This window comes from Haliotis rubra, unplaced genomic scaffold (genome assembly GCF_003918875.1).
Source record: "Haliotis rubra isolate DU_JTF1 unplaced genomic scaffold, ASM391887v1 Scf541, whole genome shotgun sequence".
NCBI lineage: Eukaryota > Metazoa > Mollusca > Gastropoda > Lepetellida > Haliotidae > Haliotis > Haliotis rubra.
Window position 1 is genome coordinate 492682 of NW_025767237.1, and position 17728 is coordinate 510409.

The 17728-nt window shown below is 41.5% G+C and overlaps 1 protein-coding gene and 1 long non-coding RNA gene across 4 annotated transcripts in view; one reads left to right on the plus strand and one right to left on the minus strand.

Annotated features, from left to right (window-relative positions):
• The window catches only part of LOC124253469, a 27738-nt gene extending 20931 nt beyond the window's left edge, over positions 1-6807 (plus strand). The window contains exon 3 of the long non-coding RNA XR_006892219.1: positions 6778-6807. This is a non-coding gene — a long non-coding RNA (uncharacterized LOC124253469). The remainder of the gene's footprint in view (positions 1-6777) is intronic.
• LOC124253467 (plexin domain-containing protein 2-like) overlaps positions 1-17728 on the minus strand; it is a 116138-nt gene that overhangs the window by 22226 nt on the left and 76184 nt on the right. For all 3 annotated transcript variants that reach the window (XM_046687249.1, XM_046687250.1, XM_046687251.1), the window contains exons 2-6: positions 7090-7292; positions 4241-4438; positions 3424-3540; positions 2953-3022; positions 2321-2443 (exon numbers count right to left, since the gene is read on the minus strand). In XM_046687249.1, the coding sequence (XP_046543205.1) occupies positions 2321-2443; positions 2953-3022; positions 3424-3540; positions 4241-4438; positions 7090-7292 (711 nt within the window). The remainder of the gene's footprint in view (positions 1-2320; positions 2444-2952; positions 3023-3423; positions 3541-4240; positions 4439-7089; positions 7293-17728) is intronic.

Consider the following 17728-nt stretch of genomic DNA (forward strand, 5'->3'; position numbering starts at 1 on the left):
GACAAGCCTAAGGGACACAACTCTACACAGTAATGTGCATGTACCATTAACAATAACCCAACATTTTCCTCTTTTATGCTTTGTTTTCCAGATGTTCATGAATATCAATGTCTGTGTGTCCTACTGAGATTAGTCTTGCTTCAGACTGCAAGCCAGATCGATGATATCATGATGCAAAAGCACACCTCTGGACAACAGGACACCTCAGGAGAACAGGACATTTCAGGACAACAGGACACCTCAGGACAACCAGACACCCCAGAACAACAGGATCCAAGTCAAGTCCATCATTCTCTCTCCACTGCATGGCCCCACACAGGAGGTAGCTCAAATGTCGTACTGTTCCTGTCCAATATGAGCACGGGTCAACAATAAATAGCCTGATAATTGGCATCACCCATACCCCTCCTAAATCTTGAGTAGTGAGATCCCAGTCATAGACAAGACTTAAGGAAGTCATTACCTCGTTCCTCACAAAAGCCATCTATTTCATTCTTACATCATATTGCCCAGAGTCTCTGGTCGTCGATGAGAAAATGATCGGGCTTTTGGAGGCCCTCAAATAGATACCAGGCTTGAAAAAGACAGCATGGTTGAAGATTCAATTAGACCTGTGACCCTCTATAAAACCTGGGTAGAAAATCAATTTCTATTATAAAAGTCATTTACTACCTTGCATACAGTGTGGCTTCCGAATTTGACTGAACCCTGCTTAAAGTGGCCTTAATATTCACGTAAAATGTAACCGCAGTGTGATTGCTTGTAGAACAGATCCTTAACTGGAGGGTTAGTGTCTGAACCTTTCTTAATGGAACAGTCAGATGTGGACCTGTACTGGAGGGTTAGTGTCTGAACCTTTCTTAATGGAACAGTCAGATGTGGACCTGTACTGGAGGGTTATTGTCTGAACCTTTCTTAACGCAACAGTCTGGCGTGGACCTGTACTGGAGGGTTAGTGTCTGAACCTTTCTTAACGCAACAGTCAGACGTGGACCTGTACTGGGGCGTTAGTGTCTGAACCTTTCTTAACGCAACAGACAGATGTGGACCTGTACTGGAGGGTTAGTGTCTGAACCTTTCTTAATGGAACAGTCAGATGTGGACCTGTACTGGAGGGTTAGTGTCTGAACCTTTCTTAATGGAACAGTCAGATGTGCACCTGTACTGGAGGGTTATTGTCCGAACCTTTCTTAATGGAACAGTCAGATGTGGACCTGTACTGGAGGGTTATTGTCTGAACCTTTCTTAATGGAACAGTCAGATGTGGACCTGTACTGGAGGGTTATTGTCTGAACCTTTCTTAACGCAACAGTCAGACGTGGACCTGTACTGGAGGGTTAGTGTCTGAACCTTTCTTAACGCAACAGTCAGACGTGGACCTGTACTGGGGGGTTAGTGTCTGAACCTTTCTTAACGCAACAGTCAGACATGGACCTGTACTGGGGGGTTAGTGTCTGAACCTTTCTTAACGCAACAGTCAGACATGGACCTGTACTGGGGGGTTAGTGTCTGAACCTTTCTTAACGCAACAGTCAGACGTGGACCTGTACTGGGGGGTTAGTGTCTGAACCTTTCTTAATGGAACAGAGAGAAAAGAATCAATATTTGTGAGTTGTGTCTGAACATTGCTCAATACAACTGTCAGGTCTGAACCTGGTGAATTTGTGTCTGAATGCAAATGACAACCAGTTGCTCTCTTCTACACCAAGGTATATGCCTAGAGTGTGCAGGACTACACCAGAGATAATCACAAACAGAGAACAGTTAAAAAATGTGGTTTCAAGCCACTTTTAGCAATATTCCAGCAATATCATGGTGGGGGGGGGGGGGACACCAGAAATGGGCTTCACACATTGTACCCATGTGGGGATTCGAAGCTGGGCCTTTGGCGTGACGAGCCAACGCTTTAACCATTAGGGTACTTCATCGACCCCCCTTTCTCAGGTGAAATGGGGTTTAATGTTGTACTTAAGAATATTTCACTCATATGACAACATGCATGTGTGTGTCTGTGTGGCTGCTTGTACTAGCCCATACTGAAGCTGGTTTTATAGTGCTAGCTCACTGAGATACCATGCCTCAGATAAGCATCAATACCCCACTGAGACACACAATACTGACTCCGAGCTGACCAGTCCTTGTTGTACCCATTAATGCTTAGCACCAGGCAGGAAACAACAAAAAAACATATTTTACTGTCTTTTGGTATGACGCGAACCCGCGACCTTTCTCTCTTCATGCGGATGCTCTATCCACTACACCATGGAGGCGGTTGTCAGATAAACAGAACTCCTGCTTATTAAACATACACCAAACCTACCGAAGTCGTCATAGTAGATGTCAGATGCCTCGCCGATCCTGGTGTCAAAATTGGCCATCAGCGGGGCTATGTATTGTGTTGCGGTCAGCCATTGGTGGAGGAAGGGACTGGCATAGATGAAACCTGTTGACATGCAAGACACAGAGTCATGGAATGTTAGAGCAGCTCAGTCCTACTATGTGTACATAATCTGCTGTTTATCAGACTATTGGGCAGTAGTCCCTAGGTTGATATGATGCTATATCATGTGGGTGAAATGTTATAACAATCTGGAGCTTAACTATCATCATAGAGCAACAGAAAATGCCAAAACATACCAAATTTCCATATTAATTTTACTGGTGATGTCAAATAATTGATGTTACTATTGTTTTACTTGTATCTAACTTTCAGGGCTAATATTATAATCAACCATTTTACTAATAATGATTTGGAATATTCATCGGAAGCTAGTGTCAAACCAAGCAGCTTAATCAAAGTGTAATTCTTGATTCAAGCCCGTGTAGGTAACAAGGTCGTATAATTTCTCTTCCTATCGAATTCTTATTTCAGTCAGTATCCTGACCAACACTGGAGACTGTCTGTATCAGGAGGCAGGGTGTGAGACACACACACGCTAAACCATCACCTACCTCCTGTTGCAACCGTGATGTTTGTCACATTGTGTCCATAGAAACGGAACTTAAAGGTGAGGTTAATCGTCTGAAAGAAAAAGCCAATTTCATGAATCATAAAAATAACTTTCATATTGTTTTATTAATTCCTGTATGAGATTAAATCCCATAAAAAGTAACCTCATTTTGTGTCCAAGTCAGGGAGCCTGACCTGTTAATCTACTCTTATAACAAGCATGGGTTACTGAAGATCAATTCTAACCCGGATCTTCACGGGTCTTCTGGTCTTAAGGGGTGACTGAATAGATCATGTTGTCTGGCTTGGTGACGTTGTTCAAACTGTATATCCTGATGTGTTGTTATGTGACTGTGTCCGGTTATTGTGATCCAGTCGTTGATGCTACTGGCAGGAAGTGTGTAACACCACATCATGTTTCTGTTCATCATGCTTCAGCTTAAGGTCATACTTCCCTGCCCTATTGCACTCACCACAGCGGTCCTATGACTGGTTGACAGAGTCTTATGCCTCTTGGCGTTGGTCAGGTCCTCCCAGTTGGCGCTGATGGCGTCGGGGATGATGGAGGAAGAGTAGTACTGGTGGTTGTCCTGAAACAGATGGCAGAGATCACAACATGGCCCACATCTCAAACCAAATTTATGAGTCTCAATCTAATAAAACATCGCAATGGAAGAAAGCGACTGTAAAACTAGTTATGTTTCCCTCTTGGTGGATGAAGGTAAATTTCAAGTGTTGTATTCAATTTCTGAAAGGAAGGATGAACTTATCGCTCAGAGTACAAAGGTAAATTATTTTTGCCTCACCTCTCAAAGGGGGTGGGGTCAGAGCTCGACTCGGCGATGATGTTGATATATGATGTGTGTTGTTGTAGTGGGCCGTGTGGTTGTTGCTGTAGTTGTTGGAGAGGGAGTGGTGCGCAATGGAGCAGGTGTAGTTGCCGCAGGAGTAGTAGAAGCTGGTGTAGTTGGAGCAAGTATAGGTGTTGTATGTCTTACCTCCTCTCTTACTGGCTGTAGGTGTAGGTGTAGGCGTAGGCGTAAGCGTTGGTGTAGGTGTAGGCATAGGTGTAGGCGGAGGCATTGGTGTAGTATGTGTAGGCATTGGTGTAGGTGTAGGTGTATGTGTAGGCGTTGGTCTAGGCGTATGCATTGGTGTAGGGAGTAGATGTGGGCGTTGGTATTGGTGTAGGCGTTGGTGTAGGTGTAGATGCACATGTAAGTGTAGGCATTGGTGTAGGCGTTGGTGTGGGGTGGATGCAGTTGTAGGTGTAGATGTTGGATAGCTTACCTCCCGAAGGGATGGGGTTATTGTGCTTCCAGTAACACCTGAGGTCGTCTCTATGACGGGTGCTATTGTAGTGGACTGTGTGGTCATTGGTGTAGTTGGAGAGGGAGTTGTGGGTGATGGAGCAGGTGTAGTCGCCACAGGAGTAGTCGGGGCAGGAGTGGTAGGAGCTGGTGTAGTTGGAGCAGGGGTTGATGGAGCCTGAAATCAAATGTCATATGTTTAACCATAGGCAAAAGTACAGGCAGAATTGAGGTTCACACATTGTACTCATGTGAGGAATCAAACCTTGGTAATCGGCATGGTGAAGTCTTTCTCCTGGGATGTTATGGTTCTCCACAGAAGAGTGAGTGAGTTTGGTTTTATGCCACTTATAGCAATATTCCAGCAATATCACGGCTGGGGGCACCAGAAATGGGCTTCACACATTGTACCCATGTGAGGAATCGACCCCGGGTGGGCGTGACAAGCGAACGCCTTAACCTCTAGGCTATCTCACCGCCCCTCTCCACAGAAGAAACAGTTTCATCACCATAATGCTAGCCAGGCAATGTTCTCTTTACATTCGGGCAGAAGTACATAGAGACATAGACACATTCATTGTTACAAGTTGCCCAATAAAATCAGGTGTATCTGCTACAAAATGACGTATATTTTCATATGAGATGACTGAACACTTCTGCTGAGAATCAGAAGTCAGAAATGCTGAATTCTGAAACCATTTCCTTCCTCATAATGTTTTCAATTCTCTGAGACTTTATTAGCTGTACTGACTATGAAACGTGATGACTCGTTGATTATCCATTTCCTTAGTGGTGGCGATGAATAACGTAACAAACAAAATGAGAGAATTGGAAATAAGTAGATATTTACACAAGATACCTGGAAGTTTGTTGCATACGGACAAAGAGTGAGTGAGTGAGTGAGTTTAGTTTTACACAGCTTTTAGCAATATTCCAACAATATCATGGTGAGGGACACCAGAAATGGGCTTCACACATGTGGGGAATCAAACCCGGGTCTTGGGTGTGATGATCGAACGCTTTAACCACAAGGCTAGCCCACCGGCCCGAGAGTGAGTGAGTGAGTGAGTGAGTGAGTGAGTGAGTGAGTGAGTGAGTGAGTGAGTGAGTGAGTGAGTGAGTGAGTGAGTGAGTGAGTGAGTGAGTGAGTGAGTGAGTGAGTGAGGTTTAATGCTGTTTATAATAGTATTCCATCTTGGCATGCCAGATAAATGTCAGAGGAAGCCCAGAATGATGCATGTAACAGTTCCCCATGACCTTGGGTATGGTGCTGACTCTTCCACTCACTCACTCTCAGGGCGGTTGGCTAGCCTTGTGGTTAAAGCGTTCGCTCATCTCACGGAAGACCCAGATTTTTATGGATACAAATCAAGGTGGTGGTAAACCAATGTACACATGACATGCATACCTTTTCACATGATCTACAACAGCAGCCTAATGAAGCGGCTTCTTACACCGGAAAAGCTCATCCATCAAACGACCCTTCAGTCTCTTACTTGTGAGAAGATCTTCATACACTTTCCATATTTCTTTTCACACATAATTTTTTAAGATTCTATTTTGATGCCTTGAAGACAGTTCAGCCTCCACATGGTAGATTTGTCAATCATAAAGGTTCATCTCAATCCATCAAGTGACTCAAGAGAAAATGCAAGCCATACTTTTTCACACTATCACTTTCAGCAACCTTATTAGATACTGGATATGAAGGATTGGAAGAACTTAAAAACTCATAAGTTTTAGCTCTCTGCAGCTAGTAGATTCAGAGATGATTTGTAACCATTTACGAAATATTTGACCCAAAATATTTTTTGTTTAGATATAACAAAATCAAGAATACTGGGTAATGAATAAAATACTGGGTAACGAAATTAAACAAGTCAGTAGTTGATTTATTAATAATAATAATAATTATTGAAATTTAACAAAATGTTTTCTTTCACATATTTTGATCATGTTAACAGTACTATTGTATCATTTGGCAGCCAAACTAAATACATAAGACTGCTGACTGCAGCCTAGGGCATGTTCCAATTTACATATCTCGCTTTCACAAATAACCAAATTCAAATAACAACATTCCTATTTCAAAACTCAAAGAATAACAAATTTAATTCATGATGGAATATGGTTGGATTCACCAAATACATGAGCTGAAAATGATCGTTCATTTCTGAAAGAAAACACAACATTCTTCTTTCAATTTTCTATTTTTCATTTTGAGCAAAATGTGTGTGGAGGGTTATGAATAGTCAATCCCTTACATTGTCACAAAGCCGCACCCTGCTCAGAAAGCAATATCAGCCTTGGCGGAAACAAGAAAAGATCTTAACTTAAACTTTTTCTATTTCCGCACAAGTAATTAGAATACCTTGCTCTACTATTCACGTTTTATGCCACTTTCAGCAACACACCAGCCACAGGGAACATTGGACATCAGATCCATACATTATTACCCATGTGGAGAATCGAATCCAGGCCTTCAGCACAGCCTTTGAATGAACACTTGACTTATAGAATGAGTGAGTGAGTTTAGTTTTACGCCACACTCGGCAACATTTCTTCTAAATGGCAGCAGTCTGTAAATAATCGAGTCTGGGCCAGACAATCCAGTGATCAACAGCATGAGTATCAATCTACGCAATTGGGATATGATGACATATGTCAACCAAGTCAGCGAGCCTGACCACCCGATCCCGTTAGTTGCCTCTTACGACAATCATGGGTTACTGAAGATCAATTCTAAGCCAGATCTTCACGGGTCACCTATAGAATGAAGAGCAGATATACTCAATATATAGTAAAGGGTAGGTGAAAGAAAGTATTTACGTTTGTTGAGGTCACTGTGACGGCGTCCGGTGCATTGGAATTGTTCAACACAGTCGTTGTTGGAGGTACAGTCGATACGTTGCCTTGTCCTCCCGACCCTGACGCCTGGCGTCGGTAGCGCTGATTGGCCAGAGGTTCATACTCTATCACAAACTGGTGACTGGCGGACGGATTGACATTCACATCATAAGACACATGGAACTCTGGAAGAAAAGAACATTTTTGTAGGATATGCCAATATCTAGCAACAAGAGGTGAATCGAGTGGTTAAGTGAAATAAAAAACAGATACATAACAGCCAGTCCAATTAGTGTTTTGATACAAAACACGTTGGGACAAAGTATATGCAGTGATGTGTAGGGAACATCATCGGTCGTAACTCTTCAGGTGACAAGTCATAAATGTAGCATATCAGGTGTGAAGCAGTTTTAAGACAACACGTAACAGCGTACCATCTTGTACAGAAACACCTTTGAAAGGAGTATCAATTCTGAGTCAAATGCTACGACACTTGAGAGGTATATCAAGAGTGAGTGAGTGAGTGAGTGAGTTGGGTTTTATGCTGCTTTTAAAAATATTCCAGGGGACACCAGAAATTGGCTTCACACATTGTACCCATGTGGGGAGTCGAACCCAGGCCCTAGGTGTGACGAGTAAACACTTTAACCACATGGCTACCCCACCACCCCAGGAATATAAAAAACTGACTGGAAGTATTGTGTGTATGTTTGAATTGAACCCTGGTTTTGTGACAGGAGCTCCAATACTTTAGCCACCAGGCTTTTTGAACGCCCTTTGGCAAAAAAGGTTTGAGTTTATTATCAGTCTGCTCAGTTCACAGGGAAATAACAAGAGTAACCCTATAAAACGTTGAGCAGTGTCAACACAGTACATAGTCACCTTCCATGAGTAAAAACCCTTCTTGCAATGGACAATACTCACTCAAGACAGATAGACTATTATCTTTGACGAGTGTAAATCCAGTTACTATCATCTTGCTTAACTATTTCGAGAAAGAAATTGCCATAAAACAAACAACAGTCAAAGCCTAAATAAACCTTGGAAAGAAAAACGATCAACAGAAATTCAGAACTTCAGGAAAGCTGGACATTTGTAAACGCATCATTTGCATCAGTTCCTGCCTGAAAACCATAGTTAACAGGCGTAAGAAATGCCTCTGATAGAACTTGTTCCAATCTCCTGCATTAGTGGTGGCACTTTGTCCTGTAATGCATGCTACAGCTCCATTGACTCTTGTCAGGAGGTGCTGACCCACAATGCAGCACAGGAAGTGGAATGTTTGCAACACTGACAAGACCATTGCCCCGAGATGTCGGAGAATTATCGCCATGGAGCCAAAGCCCATAGGTTATTGGAACAAATCGGACTGTGAAAATAGTAGCAGCACTGCTAATTGGCACACACCACAGTCATTTTAAGGAGAGTGGATTCTCGTTCAGTAATGGCATCTGAAAGCAATATATAGATTGCTAATAGCTCAAGGACAAGTTAACCATGTACATTTAAATACAGATCTGGTCTCGATAACTACTGGCACTGTCAACAGAGAGAGAGCGAGTTGGAAGGAATGAACCAAAAGAATTCAGGGGACTTCCTGAAGAAGTTCTTCACTGACACAGGCTACAACAAAACAATTCTACATTCATCCGATTTTTTTGTTCAGATCTCACGGCCTGTATTTTTTTTCTTAATATTACAAACTGCTGCGCAAATGAAAGATAAGTCCACATTTCTGGAAGGAGACTTGTGCATCTGATACCTCTTTTCCCCAACAATATACTACCCATGTTTGGAACATAGACTGACTGACTGAGTTTAGTTTTACGCCGCTTTTAGCAATATTCCAGCAATATCACGGCGGGGGACACCAGAAATGAGCTTAACACATTGTGCCCATGTGGGGAATCGAATCCGGGTCTTCGGCGTAACGAGCCAAGCTAGCGCTTTAACCACTAGGCTACCCCACCGCCCCTTGGAACATAAAAACAAACATGTTCCAATCATACACAGGGTAGGTAATGCAGGCTGTTTTCACTTAATTTTTATAATGACTTGTTTTTCTCTTGCGAACCAAAATAAACATACACAAGGAAGGGAAATTTGGTGTGAGGTCATTTCTACCTTGGCAGTAATACTTTCAAAAATTTCAAAATCATAGTTCAATCACTTCATTGAGTCATATGTTTTGTTTGATTGATCAATGATGTATAACATCACACTTAGCAGTATTCCAGCTGTATGGCGCAGGAGTCCAATGTGATAATTTGGATGTCACGTCCAAAAAGATAACAGCATGAAGTCTTTGTAGGCTGGCCTGCTCAAATGGGCAGTGACTTGAGAATAGCCTGACTTCATGATACCATTTGGTAACCATTAAACATTAGGAGAAACAACTAAGTATTACCCACATTAGAACACGCCCAATTCAAAAAGAGTGAGTGAGTGAGTGAGTGAGTATGGTTTTATGCCGCTTTTAGCAATATCACGGCTGGGAACACCAGAAATGGGCTTCACACATTGTGCCCATGTGGAGATTCAAACCTGGGTCTTTGGCGTGACAAGCAGATGCTTTAAAAAACCCAACTGCCCCCAATTCAAAAAGAGCAACCACATTATCCACTGTGCTACTCCACTGCCCTGAAAGAATGACAACGGTTGTGAGTCACGTAAATTCTGAAAACTGATCAAAATATGATTTACTTGTGCCAAAACAAACCACAAACTCTAAACACTGGCCACAGCATACAGAAAATCATGAACAAATACTTCGATGATCACATGGAAATACCCCAACAAGAAAGTCCCACACCAGAAGATGAGTGTGTCCATGATATGAATGTGCCCTAATCGACATATAGGACATAATACAATCCTGTCAATAAAGATTATCTCGATTGTAGGCCAGCCATTCACCAGCCACTGAAGCTACGAGCTCCAGAATTCTTGTAATAAGCATGTGTCACAGGCCAGCCTGACAAGTCGACAAGAAACATTGACAGACTTATTGGATTGGGAGGGTCACTGTCAATTTGCGATCTGCTTCGATCTCATCAACCAGAGCTATATGGCAAATCGTTTTAACAGGAGCTATTAGCCCATCCAAAATGTTAGTGCTAGGACGGAACACATATTTCAAACATGTGACAGCAAATATCACACTTTGCGGTGGAAGCAACAGTGGGCTCTTTTTGCAGTTCTGGGCCTGTCTCACCGTTGGCAGAACTCCTTCCTGCTGACACATGCCACTTCTTCGGTTCCATCACGTTACTTTCTCCACGATAGGTCGACGCCATTTGAGTTGTCTACTCCATTAATCATCACTACAGAACTTTATTTTCAGTTTTTATTCTGCACGTCTGTTTTTGTCAGTAAATGAAGCTGTTAGGAGCACCGGAGTGTTCATTATTTAAACCAGCAGCGGAAATAGAAATAGGATTTCGGCATGGAGAAACTTTTTTCACCATCCTTTTTTTCTCAACCAGGATGAACTGCTGATCATACCAAGCTGGTGTCAACCTTTTTCATGTCAGATAAATGATATTTTCCCCACAAAAATTACAAGGAATTAATTATTATGGGTTTCTGATGACACAATAACTAATTGACACTATCCTCTCATCTGCGTAGAAATGTTAGTACATCCTCACTTGATCTCCAGCATACTGGAAACATAATCCCAAAGCCGTACTAATTTCTGAACTTAAACACATTTGTGTCAATCAAGAAAACAAATCTACATGTTAAATGCCCCTCCTATTCCTCCTTAATGAACAAAGATTAAAGTATCAAGAAAATATTTTGTTCTTCTCTGACATGCAAATCCTCTGACGTTCATGATCATAAGATTTGAAACAGATAAATCATTCTATTCTAGTGCTATAAAATTACCATATTCACGAAATTGGCAGTTTAGATACTGGCGATTACACAAGACAGAGTATTGATCACATGACACTGAAGGACCAATGCTGTCATAGAGTCGCTCGTTGGGTGAAATAAAGAGCTCACTTGAATCTTAACAACAAATCATTTCTCCAGGGTGGGGATGGTCCAATGACAGGATTAAATTTCCATTTTTTCCACCTTCATTCTAGGTTCAAAACGAGATTGGACGCACTGAGCCCAAAGGTACTGAACACTGACTCCGTCCCGAGAGTACCTGCGATATGGGTAGGCAGCAACTTGTTGTGCCCAAATGACCTCTACCATTTAGAGGTGTAGATCCTGCCCGAAAAGCTTTTAAGCATCAGGAGACACATATGACTCTCTATCAAATGGAGTGCTGGAGAGGGCCACAGAATCAATGACGGCCATCTCACACAGCTTCGTGTCTTGTCCTGTCCGCACAGTCCGTACAGGGGAAAAACTCTTGCATCCGAGCTCCATTGATTTTTCTCAGTAACTATCATTTGTGTGCAACATGCATAACCTAATAGAAATTGAGGGAGGCCAGCGAACATAAGAGGCTCAAGTAATCTAGCTTGCAAATACACACTGCAAAGACTTCATCTGGCATTCTGAGGCAGCATCAGCGTGCAGTCTCCAAAAGTCACAATGTTTTTTTGTTGAGCTGGTACTGGTGTCAACATGTCCGCTCCAAGACACGAGAAGCATCTTAAGTCGGCACACTACGTAAAGGAAGACATTAACGTTACTCCCCAATAAAAACTGTAACAATCAATACATCCTTCAATTTCAATATCAAAGTTAAAGATGATGGCGGCCCCTTACCCTAAGGATACCTGCTCCTGGTTCAGGGAAGACGCCTCACATTAAACAGCCATGGCTGGCTAATACAGAACTTAAACTTCCATCATCCAGCATTAAGCTGGATAGAATTTCCGTACTGTAAACTCCCTGCCGGCATCAAGTCTGATATATTTACATTCAGATCAGGATAAACAGTATTGACGAAGCAATCCATTCTCAAAGAACTCCAGAGCCCTCTTTTGGTACATAAAATGCACTTTTTTCTTAATATATTTTTCTATAAACGTTTTATGAATTTCAGCAAATATTTCATTCAATCTCATGAATGGGTGACAGGGATTAAATGCAACTGACTAGATTTTATTTAATTTAGTTCATGCTTCTTTCTTACACCTTTATTTCTATCAAGAGATTGTTTATTCCAAGCTTTCAGATACAAATTTCAGTTATGTTGGAGGAGGAAACTCAATAGTGAGTGAGTGAGTGAGTGAGTTTAGTTTTACGCAGCACTCAGCAATATTCCACATATATGGCGGCGGTCTGTAAATAATCAAGTCTGGAGGCTGGCTATGGATACAGATCACTGAAATCTATAATTGTTAACTAGATATTTATGATTCTTGATACATATCAGAGACGTACCTTTCAGTAAATATGCAAAGATATTTAAAATATCAACTGGTTACTGGTGACACATATACACATGGATAACTAACAAAAATCTTCTGAATATAATCTAAAATGATTTAACTACAAGGTTATCACACTGCCCTTTGTGACTCTTGAACAGGAATGAAGCAAAGCTTTGAAGGGGGATGGGTGCTGGGTATTTTTATCGTAACTGAAGACGGACATATTCTAATTTTGTAATGAGTGAGTTGGGTTTACGTCACTTTTACAATATTCCAGCAATATCATCAGGGTGACACACAGGAATGGGCTTACACACGTCAGGAATCGAACCCAGAACTTCGGCATGCTTAGACCACTGATACAATGTAACATGTTATATTTGGGATCACACTTTCTTAGTAAAGTACAGATTTTAGTACCTTTGTTGGGTTGAGTCCCATCCGGGATTCGAACCCACACCCTCAGAGTGAGGCGCCTAATCGCCAGCACACAAAGTCAGGCGCCTAACCCGCTCAACCATCATGGCTTCCACAAGGTTGACACAATGATGAACAATGGGGGCAATTATTGTGGGGAGGAGTCAATCACTAGAGGAGGATTATTCCAAATGTGTGTCTGCTGAAGCCGACAGACAATTCTCATTGAATAAAAGTTCACAAACAAATCTGGTGTTGAAATCACTTATGACACTCAGAAGACAAACCTATCTAAAATCCATCAGAACACAACCAGATTTCCTTCTGCTTATGAAAGAAGATAATACAAACTGAAAATTGTTGTTGATTTGGCAGATTTGTGTGCAATCAGGTGTTATTGCATCCAATAACACTACAACAGGCTGGTAATACAAAGCAGGGTGACATGAGTGCCATAAGATTCATTGGGAAAAAGCTGAAAATGACAATATTTCAAGTATGAAAACTTAGGTGAAAATTCGAATGCTAACAAAATCACTACGAAAATAGAATCGATTTGAGTTAGTTCTTTAATTTTAGATTTTGTTAGTCGTGATGACACTTTTTGTATGGTGTAATAACACCCCAAAAAATGGGTGTTGTTTGGCTTCTTTTGTGTAGAATTCACTGGAAATTTATTGCACCCGACTTGTGTTTTGGTAACACCTCACATGTGAGGTAACAGGTTTTACATGTGAGGACATAAAGGGCAACATGTGCTGCAGAAAATCAGGATACGTGACCAAACAGGTTGAACTTTTTAAGCTGGGATTATGAGATAAATGTATTTTTTGGCTACATTGGACACATTTATGTTTTTGTTTGGTTGTTTTTCTTTAGTCACATCAAGTTGACAGGTAAAATCTGTCAGTTGAAACAAAAAGCTGTCACTTGAATATGCTGTTCAGGAAGTGACACAAGTTTTCCCTTCTTATCAAGCTAATGGTGAACTGAACAAGAAACGTGAACAGCTTAACACTGTCAGCTTGCCATGTACCAGCAGCTATATCTATATGTTACTCAAACACGCTACAAACATCTCACATGTACAAAGTTACTTCACAGTCGGGAAGCCTGACTGTAGTTAATAAGTAAAATTCTTTGGTCTAGTAAGCTCATGTGATACTGTTTCATATAATAGCAATAAAATGATATTGACAGTCAAGTTTGGTGAGTAGACTCACATGTTTTAGGCTAGACTTAAATAAGTGAAAAATCTTGAAGGTAAATTTTAGTAACCCATTTGGATTGGTTGGGAAGCAATGGTTGCTATGCTTGGTCCACGATGACAGACAGGTTTTAGCTAATTGGTGCCAGCAATGTAGGATAACAAACACCTCTTCCAATGTTCCATCAAATAGAGTGTCTCTAATTGGTCCACAGTTCTGAGTTTACTTCAGGAAAACACTGGTGAGTTACCATGATCCACTGAAACTAGTTTGTCCAAAGTTCATCTTTGATTTTGAAATGCATAGCCCCACTGAGACTATGAGATTAGAAAGAAGAATCTTACTTCCGCACAACCGTCTGATTTAAACGCTCGTGACATTATACTGATCGCAACTTTACTAAAGTTGCCATAATTGGCCAAGATCTGAGTGGCACTGACAGCAAGGTTATCGGAGTTGTGAAACTGTGCTCTGTGTATTGACTGCCTGTATCACCTAGGATAAATACATGGGTGCTGTGACTGGCAGCTGGAGTTGGAGAAGGATTTAAAAAACCAGAAGAGCTAGGCTAGAATTTCTTTGGTACTACCAATCTTAGCATTATTCAAAACCATAGTGATCCTCGATTACATGCAAGTGAAAGGGGAAATAAAACTGACGAAATTCAAGCAAAGTAACACACATGCTGCTGAAACAGAAAATCATCCTGAACAGAGAAACATCTGCTGTCTTTTAACTCATCAGACTGCCACATTTAGCAGCTTGGGAAACTACTATCTATTGTTCATTTTCCTGGAGACACATGGGATTTATTCTAAGACTGTGATATAATTATATTTGACATGAAACATTATCATGGGACTGTTCTGCCAACAGCTACAAACAGCATGTTGTACCATGTCTCCCAATCTGGTACCATCAACCATCCACTGGATTCAGGAGTCCAAGCTGGGTGGAGGCACCGTTACATGCTGCATGGTGTGTCATAACTCATAGCATCATCCATCCACTGGATTCAGGACAGACAGGAGTCCAAGCTGAGTGGAGACACTGTTAAACCCTGCATGGTGAAACTGGCTGTGTCATGTCAGCTGTGGAGCCAATTCCTAGCTCACATGCACTCTCACATACTTTAATGCTGTCTTGTGACAGTCCTAGATAATATCACCTTGAGACTCTGGGAATTTCTGTCTGTATAACTGCAATTCATTTCTGGGCCGGGCAAGTCAGAAGTTGACAGCGCAAGCATACAGTGTTTCAAATTAAAGGAAGTCCTAGGTGAACGAGTGTGTTTAGTTCAAGGCTCTTTTCAGACAATATTTCAGTGATAACTCGTCATGTCAACTACACGTGGGACAACTGAGGGAAGTGATGCAGATTTTACAAGGCTCGATTTAAGTATTTAGAACATGCACCAGTAACCTGAAACTGCTTCCAGTGCATGTATATGCTTTGCAGTTGAAAAAGACTTCAGCTAGGAAAACAGAACAAGGAACTGACATGGAGCGTTGACAGTGTCCACGTCATTCCCAGAATAATTTTGTGATAATGTTTTAAATCATCCATATAAAAAGTCAGGCATTAGACATAATTGTAGATTGAGCAGCAGGTGCAACCTATTTTTGTTTGGTGCCCCAAGGTTATAACCTAAGGTTGAACAGGGTGCAAGTAATTTGTTTCCTGAAATTGAGCCCTGTCTTAGATGATGTTTACCATGTGGTAAAAGCACAAGGTAATTGTGGGACTGGAACACCTATGCCTCCAGTAATGGTTGGTTTGTTGTTTAACGTCGCACTCAGGATTATTCCAGCTAGATGGCAGGTCTGAAATAATCGAGTCTGGACCAGACAATCCAGTGATCTACAGCATGAGCATCGATCTATGCAATTGGGATATGATGACATGTGTCAACCAAGCCAGCAAGCCTGACCACCCGATCCTGTTAGTAACCTTTTATGACAAGCATGGGTTACTGAAGACCAGTTCTAATGCAGATCTTCACGGGCACTCTAGTAATAGAAGGAATATGATATATTTGGTCCAGGTGAGCTTGAAGGCTTTCCACTGAAGGAAATATTTTATTTCAAGGGAATATTCCCTTCATTTCAAACAGAATAAAAAGAATTTGCCAAAATGCTTTTATAAGTTTTAAATTGAAAACATTGGTCCTAACAAAAAAGAAGCTCTTAAAAAACTCAAATTTCAAGCAAAATAATTGAGTGCAGCAAAGTTAAACAAGTTTTAGTTTTCTTTCTCAATATTTCCCCTTATGGAAATGCATTTGGGCAAGAAGCATTAACAAGCCCTACAGTGGATGCAAACGTTCTTTCAATGTTTGCTTCAAAAGCAACTGGAATGGGTAATTTGATGTAAAAAGTTCGGTTTTAGCTGACATGTTGCATATAATCAATGTTGAACTAAACTGGAGAAATATCAAAGGTAGTTGGTGATGGCACAGGAAATTGTGATATTTTGAGTTATTGCCTAGAAGTGGGTTGACAGTGGTGGGTTCAGTTTGGTTTGTAACTGGTCATGTGTGCTTTGGGATTCATTAAAACTTGAAGATGTCACAGCAGAACTTGTAGCTGACATAACAAGCAGAGTGAATGTGTGTGGTTCTAAGACTGCTGGAGACAGTATTTCATAATGTCATGTCTGTTTGATGTAGGAGGAATGTCAGCTAGAGGTCTTTACCACAACTTCTAGCACATCCAAGGGTTGTGGCTCTGCACACACAGCAAACTGTGGTGCCTCAAATGACTGGATCATTAATGACTGACTGACTGAGTTTGGTTTTACGCCGCTTTTAGAAATATTCCAGCAACATCACGGCGGGGGAACACCAGAAATGGGCTTCACACATTGTACCCATGTGGGGATTCGAACCAAGCTCTTCGGCGTGACGAGCCAACGCTTTAACCACTAGGCTACCCCACCGCCCACTGGATCATTAATGCTACATGCCAAAAAATATATACATTGTAATATGAAACTACAAAGTTCACATTGGGTTTAACATAATTATTTCACTTCTGTAGCCAGTGCGTGTGTGTGTGTGCATGCATGTCTGTCTGTCTGTCCTGTTGGGGTACCATTGTTGAAAGTCTTCTAAAGAAGCCGGGGATCAGGGCGCTGTCTTCTTCCTTTCACTCAGATGCTCATACACTGGACCATCCACTGGTCTTTGGACAGACACTCAGTTCCCTAGACCACTGAGCAGTCCAAGAATGTAGAAGTCACAGCACAAAAATCACCAACAAATAACAAATTGGTTGCACTCTACTTTCAATGCACATGACAAGATGTTTTGGTTTGTTTCTTGTTTAACGCAGCACTCAGCAATATTCCAGCTATGTGACGGCGGTCAGTATATAATTGAGTCTGCACCAAACAAACCAGTGATCAACAGTATGAGCATCAAGCTATACAGTTGGGTGGTGGTGGAATTGGGTTTAACGTCGTGCTTGAGAATATTTCACTCATATGACGACGTGCATGCGTGTGTATGTGTGGATGCTTGTACTAGCCCAGACTGAAGCTGGTTTTATAGTGCTAGCCCACTGAGATACAATGCCGCAGTGAAGCATGAATACCCCACTCAGACACATTATACTGACTCCGAGCTGACCAGTCCTTGTTGTACCCATTAAT